The sequence below is a fragment of the Motacilla alba genome, chromosome 11, assembly GCF_015832195.1.
Source record: "Motacilla alba alba isolate MOTALB_02 chromosome 11, Motacilla_alba_V1.0_pri, whole genome shotgun sequence".
NCBI classification, from domain to species: Eukaryota; Metazoa; Chordata; class Aves; order Passeriformes; family Motacillidae; genus Motacilla; species Motacilla alba.
In genome coordinates, this window is record NC_052026.1 from 14,427,517 (window position 1) to 14,451,347 (window position 23,831).

General features: G+C 45.8%; 2 protein-coding genes across 5 annotated transcripts in view; one reads left to right on the top strand and one right to left on the bottom strand.

The window, feature by feature from the left end:
• The window catches only part of RSPRY1 (ring finger and SPRY domain containing 1), a 36,405-nt gene extending 27,669 nt beyond the window's left edge, over positions 1 to 8,736 (bottom strand). Inside the window, exons 1-2 of one of the 2 annotated variants that reach the window (XM_038148235.1) lie at positions 8,602 to 8,667; positions 4,251 to 4,344 (exon numbers count right to left, since the gene is read on the bottom strand). The gene's annotated coding sequence lies outside the window, so the exon portion shown is untranslated. Of the gene's footprint in view, positions 1 to 4,250; positions 4,345 to 8,601 lie in introns of both variants that reach the window. The other variant, XM_038148234.1, reaches the window with a different exon arrangement.
• Positions 8,737 to 8,972: 236 nt separating this feature from the next.
• On the top strand, positions 8,973 to 22,593 carry PSME3IP1 (proteasome activator subunit 3 interacting protein 1). Of its 3 annotated transcripts, XM_038148320.1 has the most exons (9): positions 9,026 to 9,072; positions 10,159 to 10,275; positions 11,997 to 12,142; positions 12,586 to 12,684; positions 14,509 to 14,630; positions 18,530 to 18,663; positions 20,666 to 20,730; positions 20,845 to 20,888; positions 21,854 to 22,593. In XM_038148320.1, the coding sequence occupies exons 3-9, from the start codon at positions 12,013 to 12,015 to the stop codon at positions 22,094 to 22,096; spliced, it is 837 nt and encodes a 278-aa protein (XP_038004248.1). In that variant the 5' UTR covers positions 9,026 to 9,072; positions 10,159 to 10,275; positions 11,997 to 12,012; the 3' UTR covers positions 22,097 to 22,593. The 3 variants fall into 3 exon arrangements, with proteins under 3 accessions (XP_038004247.1, XP_038004249.1, XP_038004248.1); XM_038148319.1 differs by lacking the exon at positions 10,159 to 10,275 and having other exon boundaries at positions 8,973 to 9,072; XM_038148321.1 differs by lacking the exons at positions 10,159 to 10,275; positions 20,845 to 20,888 and having other exon boundaries at positions 8,973 to 9,072.
• The last annotated feature ends 1,238 nt before the right edge of the window (positions 22,594 to 23,831 follow it).

Consider the following 23,831-nt stretch of genomic DNA (forward strand, 5'->3'; position numbering starts at 1 on the left):
CCATAATACTGCCTCATGATGGAAAATGCCTCTTCTTTCCATGAAATGGAGTGCACTGCCAAGCAAACAAAAAACCCCTCGTGCACATAAATGGGGAAGGTTTCAGCTACCAAAAACACTTTTCCAGTTTCTGCCACCACTACAAGAGTAAGATCAGTGATCTTGAGCAGAGTAACACAGGAGCTCAGTCAACAAACCACACAGTAAAGCTGATAGGTTTTCAAAAGCAAAACTCTAAGAGTTTTGGCCAGCAGTTTCCTATTAAGAAGAGAAAATAATTAGAAATATTTCCTCAGCATTTCTTTCCTAAAGAAATGATGCTCCTAAAAAGGAAGAGATGGAAATACTTGTGATGCCTGTCAGATGAAAGTTCAAACCAGGAGGAAACACAGCTATGAACTGCTGCAAGATAATCAACTTTGATACAGGAATAAGAGGAAGAAGAAGCCTGTTTGAAAAACAAGCTTTTATAATAAGGAGAATTTCCAGCTGTGAAATGATGGGGATAGTAGTGAAAACCAAGACTTTCCAGTGAACAACATACAACTAGAAGGTGAAATGGAGACTTTCTCAGGAGATCTCACTGACATGTAAGGCCAACCTCTCACCTGTGAGACTTGTGCAACTGAAGAGCAGCAGCTGCTGGGCGCCCAGCGCGGCACCATGCAGTGCACGCAGCCAGGGGAGCACAGGCTTCAGGAGGAGCAGGTAAATACCCTGCCGGTGCTTCGGCATGTGGCACCCAACCACCACACTGTGTAATCCGAAGCAAACCCCTAATTCAGTTCTATTTTCTTTAAAAATACCTTGGAGGGTTAAGACTAGTGTCAAAACACGATGGGAAGCAGCCTTTACTGGCATGCAGCATTTCACAAAGCCATTGCCACAGCTGGTTGCTTTCTTGCTGAGGCAAGAGCACCTGAAACCAAAAGCAGACTGACCTTGGGCATGCCAGTTTCACAGAAAGGGAGACTCACCACGTCTCAAAGCTTTCCAGCTCCTGCACAAGTGCTCATCAGTGAAAACCTCAGGGTTGTACAAGGTTTATGCAAACAATTGGGCTTTAACCCTGATGTCTTCTCTAGGTAATTCATCTTTGTCACACACACAGAGCTGGAGGATCTGATCTCTTGTTTGACTCGAGGTGAAGCAGAAAGAAGCAGACAGTAACTACCACCACAGTAGTTTCTTTTTCTGTAGGCTCACTGTGAAAGTCAGATTTTAAAGTCACTTGCACATTGCACTACTTGGTCTTTTCACTTCCTTTAAACTCCTTTTTTAAGCTGGTACAGGAACACTAAAATTGCAACACAGATTTAAAGTGAACTTCACTTTCTCACTTAAATGAGCATCACCAGAGCAGGCCTGGTAGGGATTCCTCCCTGCACAGTTTTTCCCTTACCTCTGAATACAGAGACACTTGTGCTCAGGACATGCCAGCCATCAGGCTGTTCAGCTTTCTTTCTGAAGGAGAAACTGAAGCATTTACCACCTTTTGAGCTTCCCCATCTCAGAGGTCATCATTTGTCATCTCAGTCAGTTAGGTGGAACTGTCCTTTGTACTACAGAAAACCTCAATGTCTAAACCAAGGCTGGTATCGATCACGCTTCCTGCTTCTCAGCTCCCCGAGCCACAGATGGATTGTTAAATTTCTTATCAGACACTGAGCTTAAGTTATGCTTTGAGGTAGATGAAAGCACTTCTGAGATAATGATCTTTTAAAAAGATAGTGGTATCTGACAGCACGGTGAAGTTGAACAAGAGGTGCCTCCAGCAGGGTGACGTGGCCGGGCAGAGCTGAACAAGCTCAGCAGTTGCCCGAGGAGCAGAGTAGAATGCACTGCTTCAGAAGTGGCAGGGAGATAAAGATAATGGCCTGTAGATGGCAAGGAACACTAATCCTATAAACTGCAGGGATACAAGCACATGAAATAAAATCGATTAGCTATACCCTATTAAGTTTTGGCACAGACAGTCATTTGGAAGCTTATAAATAACTCTTTCAATTAATTCAAGTTAATCTTCCTTGCTGCCCAGAAAGTTAAAGGCGTTATCAACAATACAATTCTGACAAAAGCATTCATGATATCAGAATTCAATATTACATAAAAAACTCTACCAAAAAAAGCCCAAAACTCTCCCAAAAAATCCACAAGAAATTCCAGAACGGACAATGCTGGAAGGAAGGTGACTCTTTGGATACCAAGCAGAGGTATAGAATGGCAAAGAAATCCCACTCCCCCTCCTCAAAAAAAACCCCACAAACTTATAAAAAAACCCCTTTGTCTAGTAAAATTGACAGCAGTCCATTCCAGAAAGGATAAGGCTTTATCTATATCAGTATCAAGAAACCAGTGAAAGAGTTCTCTTCAGTCATGTGGAGACCAAGTCCTTGCAATACTTAAAGAACCTTGTGCATGAACAAAATCTAAACCACAAAAGTATTTTGAGGGGCAAGTAAAGAGACTGAGCAGCTCAGTCCCAGCACAGCCCTGCCCTGGGAACTAGAAATAGGGCTAGCACAGGGCATCCAAGGCATCACACTGTGGGCACCAGGAAGATGCTTCAAGGAGGGACTGCTGGAAGCAGGGGCAGATTCTTGTCAGCAAACCACCAGCTTCACATAAGTGAGCCAAAAGAGTGGCAACTCAGAGTTTGTCTGTTTTTTGTCTAAAATAATCTTAGTGCTTTTATTTCTTCCATCTCAGAGCTGGGCTTGTTTTCAGAGGAACACTGGGTGCAGAACTACTCTGTAGAAGGCAGAACAGTCTCCTGCTGTAGACCCAGAACTTAGCCCAGCTATGTGGCATGACTAAGCTATTACAAACAAGTAAAATTCACATGCCCACAAACTGTTTTCAGTGTAAAATTTCTGTAACATCGCTGAAAAACTCAGCAGTGCCTCAGCTGGAAGCCTGCATTATCAGCTGTCTGACAACTGCCTTGGTGAGCAGACAATGTCTGGAACCAGGCTGAAGAAAGTTCCATGTCTTGATAACTGAAGCAGCATCAGAGGATGGCCTGATCTTTCAGTGGCCAGAGTTGAGGGCCACCTTTGTGGCCCTCCCTGCCAGCCACAGAAAGCTGGCTGCTCTTTGCTAGACAAAGGTCAGGACTGTACTGACAGAGCAGGAAATGCCCTTCAAATTCCCTTTCCTCCTGTGAGTGGATACAGTGACAGCTGCTCAAGAGACTGTCATTTGAGTCCAACACAATATGTAGGTCACTAGGTTAGCAAACCTGCCTCGGAAGCACTCTTGGAAAGCACAATTCCTGAATGACCTGCAGCTTCCAGAGCTGAAGAATACAGAACCTGAAACACAGCTCTGGGCAGGTCACTGAAACCCCCTTATCTCACCAATTTCACAGGATCACAGAATCACCAGGTTGGAAGAGACCTTCAAGATCATCAAGTCCAACCCAGCCCCAGCACCTCAACTAAACCCTGGCACCCAGTGCCACATCCAGTCTTTTTTTAAACACATCCAGGGATGGTGATTCCACCACCTCCCTGGGCACCCATTCCAGTACTTCATCACAGAACCTAAAACAACAAAAAACCCACCCACACAAGAACTCAGCTTCGTTTCTCCCCATCTGTCTCTTCAGGTTCTGCCTTCAGGACCTTTCCTTTCTGCCCTGCCACCAGTCTGCCAGCAAAGCACACTGCAGGAGAGAGCCTGCTTGTGACAAGTGCCCCTGCCAGGTCTCACAGGTGTCCTGCTCCAACCACTGAGCTGTGGTATTTCCTTACAGTGTTTTAGGGCCCCTGCCAGTACCAAGAAAGCCAGAGGAAGTTGCTCAATGTGCTGTGGCCAAGGGGGGAAAGAGGCCTGAGAGATGGCTCGGACACGTGCAGGTGGGTTAGGAAGTGGGAGGATGATGAGCACGTGTCTCACAAGGCAGTCTGAATATGGCTTAAACAAGACTGTGCACCCAGTTTAGTCGAAAAAGGCAGAAAGCACAAAAACTATTTAAGAGGCTTTCAAAATCCTGTAACAGTACCAGGAACACAAAGTCTCAGCCACCTGGGGCTTCTGCTAAATAACTTTCTGAGGAATTTCAGGAGAATTAAGATTAAATTGTTTTGATAATTACATGTAAACACCACTTCACTAAATGTTACAAAGGGGTAATGCTCTAAAGAGAGAATAACTCACCTATTGTTAATTTTTTTTTCAATCTTTTATTTCAGGACTCATACATTAACCAGAGCTTGAGTGCAAACGCACACCATTCTTGGACTCACCATTAGCTGGGTGTTTTTAAAAGCAGGGAGAACAATTCTAAGCCTGCTCCATGCCAGACAGCCTTTAGAGAAAGCCTTTAGAGACAGCCTTTGCCTTTAGAGAAAAAAAAAAAGAGCATCAGCAGGTTGCTGGGTTTTCCTTTTTCAGGATGACTTTCTAGCATGTCCCACTGTCTGCAGGAAGGTGTAAGGTACACCTGAATGGTGCAGCCTCCTGGCTTGTAGTTCACCAGCTGCTCCCTAAACTCTGATTCAAGCTGTAATTGCACCACTTTGTGCACATGCACTGAAGCCAGAAATCCAAAAACCAATGCCAACACTTCAGATCAAAAAGTCCTCGATACTCCTCCTTCTCCCACCTAACAAAACACCAAGATATTCAGACACTTAGAGCAAAAGGGAGGCATTTTCTATGGGGGGAAAAAAGCCTTAGAAAGGGAGAAAAATAATAACAGTTGTGTTTCATATGCTCAGGAACCACTATTTCCCTGGGGGGAGAGATTTATTAGGAAAAAGATGGATTTCTTGTTACTGATCATGGTAACTCACTGAACTCCATCTAATAAGCATGCATTAAAAACCAAGGAGCAGCACCTCATGCCAGACTTTGCACTGCCCAGTATCCCTGCTGCACAGGCAAAGCCCACCAAGCACACAGAGCTCCCATGGCAGAGCTGTGCTTCCGAAGCACAAGCCTGTCACAGTAATGGCAGATCAAGGGCAGGTAATTACAAGCACTTCTGAAGAGAGATCGTGATGCATTGGTCAGTCACGCAAGCTCGTGAGTCATGTGTGAACATTTGACTTTTATTAGACCTCAGCAATATAATGAAGAATAGAAAAGGAAATAAAGATCACGCTGGCACTGGCACTGCCCTGCTGTGCCAGCTTTACAGTGAGCACACACAGGCTAGGAAAATAAAATATATTGTCAGGACACAAGGCAATACAAAGCACACGAGATACCTGAAAGACAAGGAACCTCAGTGTAAGATCACTGCCTGCACTGCTTTAAAGCAGTGAATAAATTCAAAGTCTACTGAGCAATCATCAGTTCAATAGAGGAAAAAAAACCCCACAAAACCCAGTTTGAAATGCTGAACACAACATATTGATAATGGAGCAGAACAGGACAAATACGATGACATTAGCTGGCCTTCAATTTGCTACAAGCTGACAGCATTTTAAGTTGCTGCCTCTGTTGAAAGGGAAAGCATAAAGTGCACGTGGTGAGCCTTGGTCCACTTGGTGAGGATATCAGCACATAGCTACATGACCAATTGAGGACATTTCCAAACACAGCACATTGCCAGGTACGGGAGATAATGATATCAAAGGGAAATTGAATGAAGAAACCTAAAGAGTTACAGGCCAGTGAGTGTTCTATGACTAATCACTGCCTTTATCACTAACTTGCTGCTTACACGAATAAATATCTTCCTGTTATTCCTCAATTTTAACAAACAGGCAAAAAGCTTGAGAATTGACTCTGATTCCACCTGATGGGCAGAATATGAGGGATGTCTTACTTCACAGGAGGAAACCAAAACATTTTAAGTGATCTATTTCAGTCCTAACCATTAGACTCGCAGCAAATGAAATGCACTTCAAGCTAAGACTTTCTATGTGAAAACACTGCTAATGTACCAAGGGAGAGCACTGCAGGGCTGAGCAGAAAACCATCATGTCCCTCTAAGAGAGAAAAAAAAAAAAAAAGAACATTAAGAAAAGCACAGAATAATGTATCAGTGAGAGAGCAAGAAAGCCACTGAGTGATCACCAAATTATGAAGCCACACACAGACTAGGACACCACAGTGGCTACCACAAAGCTCTGCAGTGAAACTCCCCGTATAGGAGGCTGAAGGTAAATAAAAAGGAAAGTTAAAGACCTCGGGGAAACCAAGAAGCCCACCTCCCTGCAAACACACACTGATGATAAGGGAGGTGTGTGGACAAGCTGGATGAGCTCCATCAGCAATCTAAGAGTGGGTAAACAACCAAGGGTAAGCTAATAAACAATCAGCATCAGAAAGAGTTATGACAAGAGTTGTGCAGAATGCAAAACACAGCACTGAAATACCCTGGAGGAGCTTCCTACTCAAGTGATGGACAGGGGAAACTGAAAACTTTCATTTAGCAGGAACCTCAAGAGAATGTCTGGATGAAAAGGGAAGAGACAAGAAGTGATCACACAACTACAATTGTGCTTCACTCATCTGAAAAAGAACACAGCACAGGAAATTCACAATCTGTTCGAGCAGACCTATAAATAGGAACAAACAGCAGAGATTGGGGCACAAAGCAATAACAGCAATGTCCTAAAGGGAGGGACAGAGGAATGGGTGCCAGGAGGAGAAAGGGCCTGTTTTGCTGAGTGGACTTCGGCAGAGAACAAAGACACAGGCAAAAGCGCTTCCAGAAGAATGGGCCAGATTTAGATCAAAGAACAGATCAATTCCGTGCATTTGGATAAATGCAAAACAAAAACACATTTAACAGCATCACAGACTCTTAAAATAATATGACAAGTTTTGAGAATGAACAGTCCTCTGGAAATCCACAGTCAAACGCAGGGGTCCAAGAGGAGAGGAGATGCAAGGGACTATTTCAGGTGGCTCAAAGGTGATGAGAACATTCACTGTTTAAAAATGTGTACAGTTTAACAAGAAAAGAGCGAAAATTTCAATACCAGGAAGAAAACAGGGGAAAGTCACAGTAAACAAGTGGATGTAGATTTCCACGTGACAATAATCTCATAGCAGTGATGGATGTACAGAAAATTAGTAGAAAAGCAGAACTGAGCTGAGGACCAGCATGAGAAAAGAAAACAACGCCAAAACAAATACATGCATTCAATGCAAGACAAAGGACAGAAAAACTAAAATCCTGAGGCAAAGCTAGTGCTAAGTAGAAAAAAAATCTCTTATATTGAAGAAAACAAACACTGACACAGACATAAAATGAAAAAAAAAAACAACCTACCAAACACACCAGCATTCAGAAAACAGAGCAGGCTGAATTAATTTAGGAGAGAAAAGGCAGCTCTTATGTCTGTGTTTCTCCATGGACCAAAGATTTATTGTGTGAGAAAAACACTGGCTGAGCACTAAAATGAACTCTGGGCTCAGGGATCAGAGTTTACAGTAACAAAACAGAAAAGGACAAGTAAGGTGACTACAGTCATTCCTGGGACCTACACTAAGACTGAACCTAGAAGGGACGGTACACCTACTGCTACTCAGCAGAACATATCAAAAAAAAGCAGTTCCTAAAAAGAGGGGGTCAGTGGAGGCCTGCGAGACAAAAACCAGCGATCAGGAGGACAGAATCAAAGGGCTTAAAAGCGAAACTCCTGCTCGATACAAGCAGTGAAAAAAAAATCCTGCGTTATAGGAACCGAAGTGGGAGAGCAGAGCCGAGAGGCTGCCGCACCCGCAGCAGAGGTGCCGCTGCCTAACCCGCCACCCAAGAGTGTGAAACAACAGATGCAGGTAAACGAGTGCACTTGTAAACGTGCAGGTAAACGATGTGCACCTCCACATCTCCTCTGTAAAGCCAGAAAACTTGCTGGGGAGAAACATTCTCACACTGCGCGCCCCAAACAGCTTTCAGGATCCTGACTGCTCACACGGATGTGCCAGCAGCCGGGGGCTCAGCAGCCCCGCCGTGCCTCCGAGCCGCCGAGCGCTGCCGGAGCGGCACGCCGAGCCCGCGACGCCGCGGTTCCGCGGCATTCTGCCCCTCGCACGCCAAACCCGCCGTAGCCGAGCCCGTGTTTTGCAAGTCATACGAGCCCCGGGAGCTCTCCCCGCAGCCGGGAGGCGCCGTTAGGAAGTTCCAACCCCTCCGGGCCCCGAGCAGCGCCGCGGCTCGCCAAAGCCCCGTTCATTCACCTCCCGCCGCTGGCTCCGGCGAGCTCCCAACTCCACACGCCAGCGCAGCTCCGGGGCCTCGCCAGAGCCCAGCCGGCCCGCGGGCTGCACCTTGGCCCCCGCCTCGTACCCCGGCTTGCCCTCCCCAGATGGCCCCAGCGAGGCAGCCGCGGGTGCCGGGGATCCCTGGGGGGCAGCGGCATCAGCCACCGGAGCCGCCGGGACCCCGGGCCGCTGCCTGGCGCCGGGGGCTGCGCTGGCCCGGCCCCCGCCCCAAGCGGGACCCGCGCTGGCGGCCGCTGGGGGAGCGGAGGGCGGGGAGGGTCGAGCACGGTGCCTTCACTCATTGACTCACGGCCGCCAACGGGGCCACCAGCGCCCAGCCCGGCGCTGTCCCTTCCCCTCGCCCCGATGCGCGCCCCGCTCCACCCCAGCCCCGCGGCACCCGCCCGCCGGGCCGCGTCCGCTCTGCCTCACCTCAGCTCCGCACAGCCCCGCCGGGAGCGCAGCGGGGCCGCCGCGGACCCCGCGCCCTCCGCCCCTGCCCGGCCCCGGCCCGGCGCTGCCGCCGCTCCTTTGTGCCGAAAGATGGAGGCGACTCACGGCGCGGCCCCGCCCCGCCCGGCCCCGCCCCGCCCGCGGCCGCGCCCCCCGCCGTCTCCCGGGCGACCCGCGCCGCCCTCGGCCCCGCCCCAGCCCCGCAGCTTCGCCCAATCGCGGCGCGGGGCCGCCGTGACGTCGTCCCCGCAGCCAACCCCCGGCCGCTCCGCGCGCCGCGCTGCCCGCCGTAAGAGCGGCGGGGATTGGCTGCCGCGGGGGCGGGGCCGCCGAGGAAGGGCTCGCTGGGTTGGCCGCGGCGGGCGGAAGGGGCGGGGCGGCCGGCGGAGGGGAGCGGGGTCAATGGCGGCGCTGCGGGCCCGGCGGTGCCGCTCGCTCTGAGGGGCCGCGGTACGTGCCGGGGGCGGGCCCGGGGCGGGGGGGCCGAGGAAGGGCCCGGGGGCGGGATAGCGGCCGCGGCCGGGCCGCCGGGCCCTTGGGGTACAGGGGTGAGGGGGGCCGGGCCTGGGCCCCGCGAGCGCGGCGGGCCGGGGGCCGGGAGGGAAGGTGCGGGGAGGGGGTGGCGGTGAGGACGCGGAGCAGCTGGAGCCCGGCACGCCCGGGAGGGTTCCCCGCGCCCAGCTCCGGGGATACCGCAGGAAGCGGGGCCCGGGGCGGGTTAAGGCCGGTGGGGCCGATTCATCCCCGCCGGCTCCGGGCGGCTCTGGGCGGCTCCAGCGCCTCGCTTGGTGCGGGGAGCGCTGCCCCGCGTGGTCCGGCGGTGCGTTGATGGAACGGGTCGGTAAGTAGCCCTTGGTATTTAAAGAGGGCTGAGGCTATTGGAAGCTGCACTCAGGTCCCCAGGGCACCGTCGCTGCCCCACATCTGTTCCAGCCCGAGTGGTGGCAAGGGTTGTGAAGGTCGGGAGGTTTTGTGATCCTGGGGGTGTTGCCATCTGGTCTTGTAAAAACATGTGGTTTACGACTGTGACAAACTTTTGTCATTTGCAGTGACAGCATAGCCCTAGAATATGGTCACCAGACAAAACACAGATAAATAGGGAAAAGTTGCCAAGTGCATGTTTTTTGTTGGTCTGGTTTGTGTGTGTTAGCTTCAGATGGGAGAGGGCAAAGAATACAACAAAATGACCAACTTTTACAAGTGCAAGTGAACTTTATTGTGATGCTGCTTGATGGGGTTTTTCCCCCTCATCTCTTTTCCCCAAGGTGGAGTTGTCAGTGTCAGTTTTCAGGCTGGTGTTGGAAACACCACTGCTGCATCTCAGGCCATAATTAAACCTTAATCGTGGCTTAATTGATGTATCAATTCATGTAACTTAAAATATATTGTCTGAGTGAGCTGATCCAGGTGGTTTGCTGCTGAAGGCTGTAGTCCCCAGAGGATACTGTGTTCTTGCAGAATCCCTCTCTCAGTTTGCTTTCATTACTTTCTGTCACCATTGTATCGGAACCTTTTGTTTCCTCTCTAAATATATAGGCTGAGCTGACACAAGTGGAGGAACAAATTATGTTGTTTATGCAGCACTTGGATAGGAAAGCTGGCCTTGTGATCAGGACCTGTGTTCAGCAGTGGGATTCAATTTTTCTCTTCTCTGTAGGTTTCCAGCTTGAGCCACTTTCAGAAATTGCACTCAAAGAGTAGTGTTCCATGCTTTCTGGAAAGTGGACTTGGGGTCGTAGGGTGATTTTTTTGTTAGATATTAAAAAAGAAAGAAAAGTTTAAAAAAGAGAAGATCACCAGCCCTGGATCTGTCCTTCCTGTCCCCAGCTCTGAAGAGAATTCTTTTGTCTTAACTTCTTTTAGTAATTCTAACCTTAAGAATGCATCCTGCTGTAACAAATATGTGTCCAGTGCTCTAACCTGGATTTCTCCTGAGACCTCAATTTAAAAATTTTTGTTACAAGCAATACCCCCCAAAAGTATCCGTTTTTGTAAGGATTTCAGGACTCCCTGCAGGACTGATTCCTTGTGCTATGGAGGAAGGACGATAAACAGGTTTCTTCCCTTATTTGGGTTACTGCATCCCTTCCTCCTTGGACAGGAACTGTTCTGGGATCTCTTCTGTGCTGAAATGCAGGCAGGGTGAGATCCCAGAGGAGCAGTACTTGGCAGAGCTGTGTGCAATCCTCAACTTGCTGCAGTTATCCAGGGAGATAATAAAGCAGAAAAAAGTTATGTTTGCATGTCTTTAAATCACCAGCTCTGTGTGTTGTGTTTATGTTGTACTTCTGTGTACAGTTTTGATGTGCAGGCTTGAAACAAAAGCAGGCATTAGGGCTCTGTGGTGTAGCATGGAGCTGGCAGAATAGAAAGTCTGGGAGGAGACACCCAGGACTTAGAGAAGCAGTTTGTTTCATCCTGGGCTTGCAGGTGTCAAGAGCACGAGTTTCCTTGTTAGGCTGACTGCTTGGAGCATCCTCACCCTGCACCTGGTACTGAAATCCTGAAGCAGAGGGTGGCTGCACTGTGTGGGAAGGGGCTGTGCTCTCTCCAGGGGAAGTGCTGCCCATTTTCTGACCCCAGCTCTATTTTTGCCCTTTCTCACTCAGCTTTTGACCTCCCAGCCAGTTGCCCCCAGTTTTTATTCTGGGCACAGCGTTGTGGGGTCATGGTTCTGTGGAATATCCCTTTGGCCAGTTCAGGACAGCTGTCCTGGCTCCCTCACAGTTTCTTGTGTAGCTCCTCACTGCCTGAGTGTGAGACACTGGGGAGTCCTTCACTTATTCTAAACCAGCAAGGGTGCTGTCACACCAAGCCCAAACCCCAGAGCTGTACCAGCTACTAAGAAGTTTAGTTCTGTCCCAGCCAAAGCCAGAAGAGTTGCTGATTTCTGACATTTCCCTGTTAATCTCTCTAAATACATGCGTTCAACAACTGAAAACAGGCAAGCTTTCTCAAGTTTTCATGGGCCAAAAAGAACCTGGGATTTGATGTTTTGCCGTCACTTTATTTTTCTTCAGAACATATGTGGAGGAACAGAAATAGAAGGATGAGAGTGTAGGTGAGGGTGTTTAATTTTTTTTTTAATATTCATTTAAGCCAAGTAAAGCCATTGGAACATGACTTTCAGAAATACAGCCTGAGGCAGACAGCTAGCAGGAAAGACGTAATCATGAAAAAAGAGTAAAGAAGGAGTAATAGATGATGCTTATTAGTCTTGGCAGCTTTGCAGTGAGTTTGTGTCTCAGTCAGTGCTTACTGTGCAGTGTTCTTTAGAGAACTGAACTTACTGTAAGGGCAGCAGGTCTGTTTTTTCAGGATATTTAATAACCACTCATTGAAAAGCATAATCAGACTCCTGATTGTGTTTTTAGGAGCCGCTGTTCCACAATGGAAGGGGGAGATGGCAGTGCTGACCTGGTGATTAACAAGAGGTTCGTGTCTGAAGCAGAGCTAGAGGAGCGACGAAAGAGAAGGCAGGAGGAATGGGAGAAGGTCCGAAAACCTGAGGACCCAAAAGGTATGGGCTAAATTTAGCAATTACAGGAAAAAGAGCTGAGAATTTTTCACTTTTGTGGGAAATAGAAAGTCTGGGAGGAGACACCCAGGACTTAGAGAAGCAGTTTGTTTCATCCTGGGCTTGCAGGTGTCAAGAGCACGGGTTTCCTGGTTTCCTTGTTAGTCTGACTGCTTGGAGCATCTCCACCCTGCATCTGGTACTGAAATCCTGAAGCAGAGGGTGGCTGCACTGTGTGGGAAGGGGCTGTGCTCTCTCCAGGGGAACTGCTGCTCATGTCAGTAATTACAGGAAAACGATCTGAGAATTTTTCACTTTTGAGGAAAATAGAAATTAAAAGTAATGTCTTTTTATATTCTATAATTGAAATGACTTTTACACGAAGGAGAAATGTTGGTGGTTTAGTGTTTCTAACATGGTTTCCCTTCCTGATTTGTTCCTTTCAGAATGCCCAGAGGAGGCATATGACCCACGGTCCTTGTATGAAAGGCTCCAGGAGCAGAGAGAAAAGAAGCAGCAGGAGTTTGAGGAGCAATTTAAATTCAGTAAGCAGCAGCAGCAGCAGCAAACTGCATGTGTTGTATGCAACAGCTGTGCATGACTTCTGAGTAAAGGACGTGTCTGTGTGTTTTGTCTGAAGCAAAGGCTTCAGGAGAGTATTACTGAAATCCTGGATTTTTAAAGGAGCACCTTCTGGACACTGAGGCAGCACTGCACACATGCAAAACTCAAAAGGTGTTTGCAGTCATCAAGCTGCATGCCTGTAAAGTGTTGAACACTGAGCTTATATTGCATATTAGAAAAAAAACCTAAAGAAAACCCAGAAAAACAAACCCAAACAAACTTGATAGCAATCCACAAAGAAATGGAAAAGTATTGTGGTTTTGTGACTCTTGAACTCATGCTTTAACACATGCTTGAATCAACTAAAGAAATCCTGTTAGAGCAGCTATTACATTTCCAAGCTATAATTATTTGACTAAAAGTGATTTGAGAGTTAAGATTATGATTTGGAAGAAGTAAATTTACATGTTTTGATTCTTTAGAAGTAGATGTGTGACTCTTCTAATGAAATATTTGGATTTCTGGTTTTATAGAAAAGCCCTTTGAAAAGTGGCAAGTACAGATAGCAGCATTAATGCATTAAAGTCTCCAGCTGGACCTTCAGGATTCTTTCCACCTAGAGACTTTCCAGTAAACTTCAGTAGAGTTTTGATCCCATTTTTAGAGTCATTTTTGGTAACATGACTAAGCAATTCTTGCTGAAGGAACCACCCAAAAATTGACTGCTGTCAGCCTGCACAGGAAGTGCTTCTAATAACTGTCTAAATGAATCCTTTTTCTTGGCCAGTTGTATTAGACCTGCAACTTTGGTAATCCAGGTACTGGAATGGGGAGTAGCCCTGAGAAGTAAACCCACCTCTGCTTTTAATGCAACCACAGCAGAATATCAGACACCAGCTAACCTGGAGAGCAAAACCTGCTGCAGAGTGCCTGGGAGGGAACCTCAATAAAGCCTCACCTCAAAGGACCTCAGTGGCTGCTCCTCTTAGTTTGCAGATGAGTCAGGCAGAAAATGAGATTAATTCATGTCACTTGCTTCAAAAAATGTCCTGAGTGTCGCTGCTTTTGCTCTCTGAAGGGGTCCTCAGTAGTAGCAGTGAGTGCTACAAGTTACTGTTTAAAGATTTATGAATGAGCTCTGCATGAGTTGGAAGGAGCAGGGATTGGCTTTTATAAAGTAACCTCAAATAATCATTGATTTCCAGAGCTTTTCTGTCAGACACAAGCTCGCCAATTATCCGTGTAAATGGATTTCCTAGTTTGCCCTCAAAGTGACTAGGGCTTGCCTGTGTGGGTGAAGACTAAAATATGGTGACTTCATGTAAAAGCCTAAAATATGGAATTAAACTTTAATGAGGACTAAAGGTGATGCTTGGGCTGAGATTTCCGATGATGACTACGAACAGCAAAATTTGGTCTTCCTGAAACATAATCTTTATTGTCATTCTAATTAAATCATTTGCCCAAGAGGCACTGAACATTTGCAGAACAGGCAAGAAAAGACCTTCCTGCTGCACTAGCATGTACTTTCCTTGAAGTAGGGTAGCATGTTTAGACAGAATTTGGTTTTATTTGGAAATTAGGAGTTGTCTTGCTTCTACTTTTTTTAAATTTTTGAACAGGTGTTAAAACTAATTAGGTAGGAATTGTTTGCTCTAAGAAAATGTTCTTCCTCTCTTGAGGCAAGATTTTTGGGGGAAGAATTAGTGTGGTTATTTTAGGTATTGGTTGGTTTGAGAACATTTAGAGGAGACAGACTTAGACTTGGTGTCTGAAACCAACAAATTTCTTCTTTCTTTATTCAGAAAATATGGTCAGAGGCTTAGATGAAGATGAGACACATTTCCTTGATGAGGTTTCTCGGCAGCAAGAGCTACTAGAAAAGCAACGAAGGGAAGAAGAGCTGAAAGAACTAAATGAATACAGAATATCCTTTGCACTAAAATGGCTGGTAGTTACCTAGAGGAGGGTAAGAGTGGGCTGCAGTTTGTTCTGTCAGTTGACATTCTTGTTATAAAGCTGCTTTACAGAATGTGAATAGTGATACTCTTTAAAAGTTTAATGGCTTCATTGTAGCTTTGATGGACCCCTGCAATGTTTGATACTCCCCCCTCAACTCCCACTTCTTTGATACTTTCCTTCTCTCCTCTGCATTGTTTTGGGGCTTGGTTGTGGTTTTTTGGGGTTTGGTTTTTTCTGTTACTGAGGTCATGAAATATCATAACTTAAAAGAGAAAGAGAACATAAAGAAAAAAACAGTGTATTATTTATAATATTTTGATTTGGAAAATTATGGAAAATTACACCCTTTTTTTTTTAAACTTTATATTGCCTGATTTTAACATACCTGTTTGAAATAATGTGTGGATTGCTCTCTCTTACTCTTCTTGGAGTATTAGATACTTTCTCCCTTGCTGATACCTTCAGGATGAGAAATTAAATACATTTGTGTAGATGTGCTGATTTTCTTCTGGGAAGTCAGTGCCCATGGAATCTCTGCTCCTTGGGGTAGTACACACTTGTAGGCAGGACTAAGAGCAGAGCAGTTTTGCTTTGCTGTTAAATTTGCCTAATTTTCTTGTAGATGTGCTAGAAAATCATATAGGATGTTTTTCCTCTCTAATTAGTGCCAGTCAAGGGAGGCTGGAATGGTTTGAGAATTTCTGTGCTAAGCAAAATGTTGCTTTTTTGAGGTTTATTGAACCTATGCAGAATCTGCTGATTTCCTTGTCTAGATTGCTTTTGAGTTCTAGGTGAACAAAACACAAGTGCTCAGGGAAGCTTTAGTATAGATGAAAGAGTTTGTGGACACAAGGAGGTGACCAAAACCAGTCAGCAAATAAAATTAAATAGTGCTGGTACTACAGAGATTGGTCTTGCCTTGTGTTAGTCAATGATTTTCAATTTGGAGCATGTGTCCTGTGAAGAACATCTCAATTAGCTCAGGAGTGTGTTTAGGGAAAACCAGTCCTGATGCATTTTTTTAACTTCAGAAGTAGGCTGCAGTTAGCTGATGGATTTGGAGTATTTTCTTGATTTGCTGGATCTATTCATGGGATATTCATGGATATATTTAGTTTTGGTGATGGTTGCTCGTGGGGCTGGCTGATCCAGGGCTGTGCAGTGTGAGATTGTGCCGTGGGAGCAGCTGACAGCTCTTGTTATGTCACGTACATCTGGGGTGAGCCATACCAGCCCTGAGGGAACCTTCAGTTGCCTTGAATTAGCCACATAACACACAGATCCCTGAACAGCCTGATCAAGATGTACAGACCATCTCACCTCCGTCTTTGCACTCTTAGTAATATTGGTGGCTCTGAATCTGAAGTCTTAGTGTAAAATTTAAACTGTAGAACTTACTGCTGATGGAGTGGAGAAGGGGAGAATGTTTTATAGTCACCTGATCTCATGAGAAAATCAAAAGTGTTGCCCATTTAATTTCCTTTTTAAAATTCTTTTTATTTAACCATAATATTTCCAGCAACCTCAGAGCAAATTGACTTGTCTTTGAGATTTTTGGTGGTGCTCTGAAATGCAAAAATCATTTTTGCTTCTGCAGGTTGTTACTAATGGTTTATCACTGCAGTGACAAAAACCACTGTGCTGCATCTATAGGTTCTGTTAAAGTGCTCTTCCAAATTAATATGAGCAATGTCAGCCCAATGGATTTCACTATTTGCTCTTTTTCCTGGTACAGCATTTAATTTAAGCGACCCAGAGGCAATAATTTCATGGTAAAAACTGTGTCAGTATTCAAGTGCAGAGACTTTTTTTTCTTAATTTTTCAGGTTGAACAATCACAAAATTATACATCCTCAGGATAAGTATACCTTGGAATATTTAATGTACTCTTGAGCATAAGAAATTCATGTGCACGGATGAATAGGAATTTTTCTTTCTCTTGCAAAAACAACTAGGTTTGTTTGTTCCTTATCCTATCCAGACCCCCCTGCTCAGATAAAGATTTACAAATATTTTAAAGCATTTCCAAGAAGTATTTGAGAGCAAGATCAGCTTGTCTTTACTGCTATCTAAATGTAGGAACAGTCCCCCCTCCAAGAAGCTGGCTTTACTGAAGGACAGCTTGTTTAGTGCAGTTGATATTTCAGATTGAGAGGTTTGTTTCTAATGTTGTCTTCCTGAGAGGGAACACTTCTTGGCTGGCTATAGCATTACATTTGCTAATGACAGCAGGATGTATAAAATACCTACTAAAAATGTGCTGTGCCTTTCTAGTTGATGAGTTCCAGGAGAATGCCATCCTGGATGGAAGCTAAAAGCCTGTAATTTGGTGTCTTTTGAAAGAAAAGCCTTTGAGTTCCTCAGTCAGGCTTAGAATATAACAAGGTAATGGACCTAAATGTGGCAGTTGAACACTGCAGTGTGTGGAAGAATTGTGTGGCCACATCAAATCATTTTCAGCACGAGGAGCTCTCAGATGACTTCAGCCAGCCACAGGATGGCACTCCTGTGCCATCTCAAAAATAGATAAAATTGAGCAGTGGTTTGGGCTGAGAGGACTTTTGATTGAAGTAAGGAACAGTCTGGGTTACTGCTGTACCCTTAGGAAAATCAAATAATAAATGGCATCTGAACCTTCCTGTCTGTAAAGTGATTGGAGACTGGGTGTCACTTCAAAGCAAAGTCTAAAAGTTTTTGGTTTTCAGATGTTCAGTGAGGGGGAAAAAAGCTATGGCTTCAAATATAGGGGCCATCTATGTGAAATTCACTATCCAATATATGTCTGCAGTGACTGGGGCATGTGTGAAACTGCAGCTTGTAGTCAGAGGAGAAACTGTTAGAACACTAGATTTGAGTTTATAAACATGCTTTTAAACTAAGTTAATTTGCCTTTGCCTATGCAGGTAAAATTTTTGCAGAATTTTGTGTCACTTTCCTGACACCTCGTCTACAAACAGGGTCTTTGGCAGGTTTCTCTTCATCACACAAGGAGATGTGTTCAGTGTGTGCAGAGTGTGCCCTAATAAACACACCCTGCTCCTTCTTATTCTATCTGAGAACCTGCTTAAGCTTCTCCACTTCATTATAGGTGTCAGCTGCATTCCACCTTGCTAACACTGTTTTAATCTACTTAGCTTTTCTGAGCAGTTGCAGTCTTTTTTGGGTGAATCTGGGACCACAGTTCCCCTTAATCAATGTCTCCTTTCTTTTGGGATTGCTGCTCAGACCAGCAGTAGAATCCTTGTGGTCCTTACAGAGAGATGAGCTGCAAAGGTGCAGTGCTAAAGACCAAACCCAAAAAATGGAACTGTTCTGTCTTGCTAGGCTGAAATCTGCTGGGCTCAGCAGAAAGAGGGTTTGGGGAGTGGAAGTGAGTGCATATATTGCTGCTTAGCTTTTCTGGTAAGGATTAGAGCGGGGAGCAGCAAATTTGAATCACAAATGTTGATCCCCATAGAAGAGGAAGTACTGCACTGCCTTTTTGGTTTGTTTGTTTTGGTCCAGCCTGACCTTTTTGCTTTTCTGAAGCCTTGAGGAAAAGGGAGGATGATGGATATGTTCAAGGGTGCTGGGTGTTTTGTGTTACACCTTTCTGGCTTCAGAACAGCAGCTCCCAGGCTGCTGCCTGGACATCCTCATAGGGAGAGCTGGTCCTGATACCAGAGAGAGCTCCAGCCCCAGAGGGCAAAGTGTCTTCTCTTCTGGCTGAGGCTACCAGCTCAGTGTCATCACAAATAAGTTTATTTTGATTGAATATGTGAACGAACTTCGGTCACTGCTGTCAGCAGAGCTGGCTAAATATATCAGGGAGGAAATGTCTGTTCTCCCCATTCCTTCCCAGCTGATCCTTAACCCTTAATTCACAGCACTCTCGCTAAAGTGGGAGTCAGTATGGACCCAAAGAAGGAAACTGAGAAGAAATTGCCCATGAAGTCAGTGGAAAACAAGAACAAATTTTCTCAGGCAAAGCTGTTGGCAGGAGCTGTGAAACACAGAAGGTTAGTTTCACACTTCTATAAATTCATGAGGAACGGAACCCAGTTAGCAGTGTAAAGGGAGACAGGCCAAAACTGCCTCCAGAGAGTGAGGTGTAAACCTTAGCCCTAAAGAAAAAAGGGGGAAGGTATAAGAAAAGACCAGTCTTGTTTCTATAGGCTCTCACAAACTGTGGGGAAAAACATGAAGCAAATCAAATAGATAAGTGTGTGTAAAGCAAGTGGGCAGGATCTTCATTTTAGAGTGCCAGGCTTGGGCAATCCTGCTTGGGGCTTGAGGGAATCTGTTTTACATCTCTGTTTGTAGATACCAGTGTCACCTCACGAGTGCAATTTCATTCAGGTTGCCTAACTTATCAGCCAGTTTTACCTGTGTTTAAAATGGATTGTTTTAATTGCTGCTGGGGACAGCATGGGGGAGACAAGGTAACAAGAGAGGAGCTCTGTACCAGTTTGGAGCTTTGTGTACCAGTTTGGTTCTAAGGATATCAGAGAAACTTCCCGTGTTCCTCAGGGGTTTACACTGATGCATCAACACCCTTTCCATCCCAGCTGGCTTTGTGATGTGCTTGCTGCTTTGATCTTGGCCTGCAAACACAGCTGCTGGTGGACTACAGGTTATGGAGAAACCAGGCATGTGGGACCAGACTTATTTTCCACAGATGAATCATCTAATACTTAAGATGATTACTGACATCTCAAAGTGCAGTGTGTTTGAATCGTCTCAGGGAGTGTGAGATTATTTTAGAAGCTTATCTTGTAGGGTGATGTTTAGCTCCAGTTAATTGCATGTCTGAAAACTGAAGTAAGCACTTCCAGCACCTAATGTCTGTGGGGTTGGGTGATAGTTTGGGTTTTGGGAAGGCAGAAAAGAAAAACCCTGAGCTGATAACAAGCAGCCAATAATGTTGTTTAATGTTGTTTTTGTCTTGTAACTAATAGTACTTAACCCAGTAGGATGTAGAAAAGGAGCTGGCGCGTGCTTAATGGTACTTCTAAATCTGCAGATGGCATCTGTTTAAAGAGAGCATCTTAACTGACATGTCAGTGCCATTGCAGACTTGCTTTGCAGTCTTCTATTTTTGCCATCTTATCTTTTATTGCAAAGTGGCCCAAAGCAAGTGTAGTGTGAGCTCAACATCTGCTCCCTGAGCTTTGTAATTTCCTGTAAAGGATGTATTACTATTAAAAGCTCTCTGCCCAGAATAACCTTTCATCTGTACTGCATGTTCTGATAGGGACAGAAAAGAGTTAATGCATAATAATGCTCATGCTTCATCAGTTCATCACTGCTGAATCTGGGAAGCATTTATTTATGTGGATGCCTTAGCATTGGGAACATGCAGGAGAGGGGGGGTGGGAATCTCAGCAGTGACAGGGGAGAGCTATAGAAGCTCTGAAGAGTCAGAAGTCCAAGTCATGCTCCTTTCTCCCAGTGCCACTTTGGACCCAAAAAGGACCTTTGTGGACACTGCAGCTCTGCCCATTGCTGTAAGACTGTCTGAGCTTAGTGGTGGCAAGATTTCTGGATGTTTTAGAACAGGCTCTCTAGGTGCTTGAAGGAGGGGAAAGAAGCCCTGCAAGGGAAAAGCCATGGATGTTGGCACCAGCAAGAGTGGTAATCATCCACATGTGCAAGGCTGTGGCCGTGTGGGTGTCTGGAGCTCAGGTAGTTATTCCCAGTCTCCTGTGGGGCACATCCTGCTGAATAGGCAGCTCCAGGTTGCTGTGCAAGGGGTTTGACTTGAACTCCAAGAGGCGTGTTCCTTTCCCAGGTTATCATATCCCAGGTTAACAAGTGATTCTTGTAGTGTAGGTGCTGGTGCTTCCTTGGACCCTGCGTGTTCCCCAAGGAGCCTCAGTTAATGGCAGTTGGAAGTGGTGATGGTCATCAGGGGACCCTGCTGGCATCTGCTGTAGCATTTGAGGCAAAGATGTAACAATGACTTCACAGTAATTAAGTTGTTGCCTATGAAGAACAAGACACTTTGTTATTTTTCCACAGTTCAGATGGTGGTAACAGTGTCAAGAGGTTGAAACTAGACACTGACCACGAGGAAAAGAATCCAGGTATGTCCCAACTTCTGTGTGTGGGAAGCTGTGTGTCTGTCACTGAACAGCAGCTGAGTTGGGGTTAAATCTCATAGAGGCTTTGCTTTTCTGTTCCTTCACTGGGCAAGACAGCACGGACTTTGGTTGGCACGTTCTCTTTTAAAGCAGTAGAAATGGTAAGTGTGGGTGCTGACAGCCTTCATGGAAAATAGGGCTGCAGGGAACCTCTGCAGGTTATCAGGATGTCCCCTGCCCAAACCAGTCCTGACAGATGTTTGTCTAAGGAACTCTTAAGTCTCTACAGATAGAGACTGTCCACCTTCCTTTGAGAGTTTATTAATCTGAAAGAGTTTAACCTTATAACTAATGGAATTGTCCTTAGGTGCATTTCAAGCCTAATGCTTGTTCTGTGGGCAGCAGTCATGGGAAACAGATCATCCCCTTCCTCTTCACAGCAGCATTGCATGTATTTCTGTACATCCACTTGAGCTTTATGCTCTGAAGTGATTCAGTCCATCCTGAAATCAATTTGTTTCAGAAAATTGTGGGGAACTAGAAGAAAAATTAAGTTGTGTTTCAGCTTTAGCAGTCAGGGCTGCAATTGAGTTGCTGTCAAGATACTCTGACACAAATCGGGTGAGCTGCAGTTGTGTAACGGCAACCCAAGGCGCTTCCTCAATCTCCTTCTGTTCAGTAAACTTTCAGAACAGCAGAAATAATTAATTAGCCATGGAAGATGGGAGATGTTGACTAACAGAATGATGGAATAAAACTTTTTCTCAACTATGCTGTTACATTGCAAAAAAATACTCAATTACTCAAAGCAGAGCCATTTATTCTTATTTAGTGGGTTTGGTTCTTGACAAGCATCAAACTGACAACTTTAGAATAAAAAAAATCTGTAATGCCAGCATAGAGCTGGGCTTAAACTAGTGATGAGAAGAAAAAATCCCCTGAGGTAGCAAGTCCTTCCTGTCAGAATGCTTTTATTACAGCATAAAGCTGCCTTATGCTTTAATTAAATCCTGAAATCATCCCCTGCTTATGTGGGAGAAGCAGGTGAGTGACACGTGGCGGTTCCTGGGCTGATTGAAAGCCCTTTCCTGCACTGCAGCTTTTGACTGAGGTTTCTCTCTTGCAGAAAAGCCCTCCTGTGTTGCCTTGGGGAGCAGCTCAGTGGGAGGCTCCACAGTGCACTGTCCCTCAGCAGCCGTGTGCATCGGGATCCTGCCTGGCCTGGGCGCCTACTCGGGGAGCAGCGACTCCGAGTCCAGCTCGGACAGCGAGGGCACCATCAATTCCACTGGGAAGATTGTCTCTTCTGTCTTTCGTGGCAACAGTTTCTTTGATGGTCCATAACAAAATCCCTCCGTGTGTAATGTAGTGCAGAATATCTTCCAAAGCCCTGGTGGATGCTTGTTGCATCCTTCTGCCCCAAATATAATCTTTCTAGCTAACGTCTCAACTTTATTACACTCAGATACTCCTAAAGTAACTCATTATTCCCCCCCCTCCCCACAACTTTCCATTTCTGGGGTGCATACTGAGCCTGGAAGAAAAGCTGCCATCCTAAAGCAGAAGGCACACCTAACCATGTCACAAAGGTCTGAGGGTATGGAGGAGAGAGCTTTATCTTTTACAATTCTTATGGAAAGAATTATGTTGATTTAAGAAGTTTATACAAGACTAACAGGCAAAAAATAATCACTTGAAGCAGTGAAGTCTTGTAGAAACAGCCATGTGTTCTGTTTTAAAATGTCATTTTTATTCTGTATTTGAAAAATGGGGGCAGAACCAAATTTGAGCAGATGGTAAAGTGTAGATTGCCATGACACTGTAAAGAAGTTTTAGTGTTACATGATTAAAGACATTCTGAATGCATTTTTTTATCTCTGCCTGTGCCATTCATAATTGTTCTCATTCCATTAATCAATTTCTGCTCTACCCAACCAGCCATTCCCTCAAACCACCAGCCAGGAGAGGTGTCAGTCAGTTTCCCACATAGGGAGAGGTGGTGAAGGAAAGCTTGGTCTGAGTGATTTCACAGGAACTGCAGCTGGCTTTTCTGCTCAAAGGCTGCTCCAGCACTGGGGCTTGACAAGTGATGCAGCTTTTCAGCAGCAGTGTCCTGAAGGGAGTGAATCCAGAGCGGGTGGGACTCCCCTGTTCAGCCAAACTCCTTAGTATGGGAGTTGGAGAATTCCAGAAGCAGGGCTGAGGGCCCATCCTCTTAATCTCAGTGTGCTGATGGGAGTTTGGAGCTGCTCAGGGGTGGAAGTGTCTTTGTGCAATCCTGCTGTAAATACTACCCTTGTGAGACAGCAGCTGGTCAGTGTGTGCCAAAGGGCTGTCACCTGGAGGTGGCACTGAGGGACTTGTGAGGGAGCAGCCGGGCTAAAAACAGAGAAAACAAAGGCCTGTAGTGGATTCATGCCTCAGCCTGAGTGCTGAATTTTCCAAAGGAAATGGGGAGAGTTGTGCTCACAATGAAGCTATCCTTAGCCAAATACCCCTTCTGTTTGCACAGCCCTGTTCCACTGCAATTCCCCCCTGTTCCGGGCTGCCTGGCACCTCCTGTGTTTGCTCCAGAGCTGCTCCTGCCTCTTCTCTAGCTGCTGTAATTATGGCACTTTCAGGTGGAAAATAAGCAGATTTCGTGCAGCCTCTCTAATGCTTTGCTTTTGGTGACTTTCATCTTACTGAGCTATGGAATGAAATGGAAGTGGTGCACAAAAAAATGCATGATTTTTTATTAAAGTTGTATGAGCAAGAGCCTCAAGGAGTTGGTATGAGAGCTGCTGGTGTTCTTCCCTGGCATTAATTATCTGACTGTAGAGCCAGAGCAGCCTTGCCCAGCTGTCAGCATGCTGGGGCCATTTTCCTGAGTGGTGTCTTGCACAGCTGCAGTCAAAATGCCTGATTTAGCCAGAAATTTATAGTGGGAGTCTCCAGCCAATTGTGGCAATTGCAGTGGTGGGCTGCAGGTGAGATGGTGTGTATATTATGGTGTGTATATTATGGTGTGTGTATGGGGCTGTGCAAGGCCAGGAGGAGAAAAAATCCAGGAAAAGCAGATGGGAGGGTCCTCTGCCTTTCTTCTGCTCCTAGAAGAATGGAAT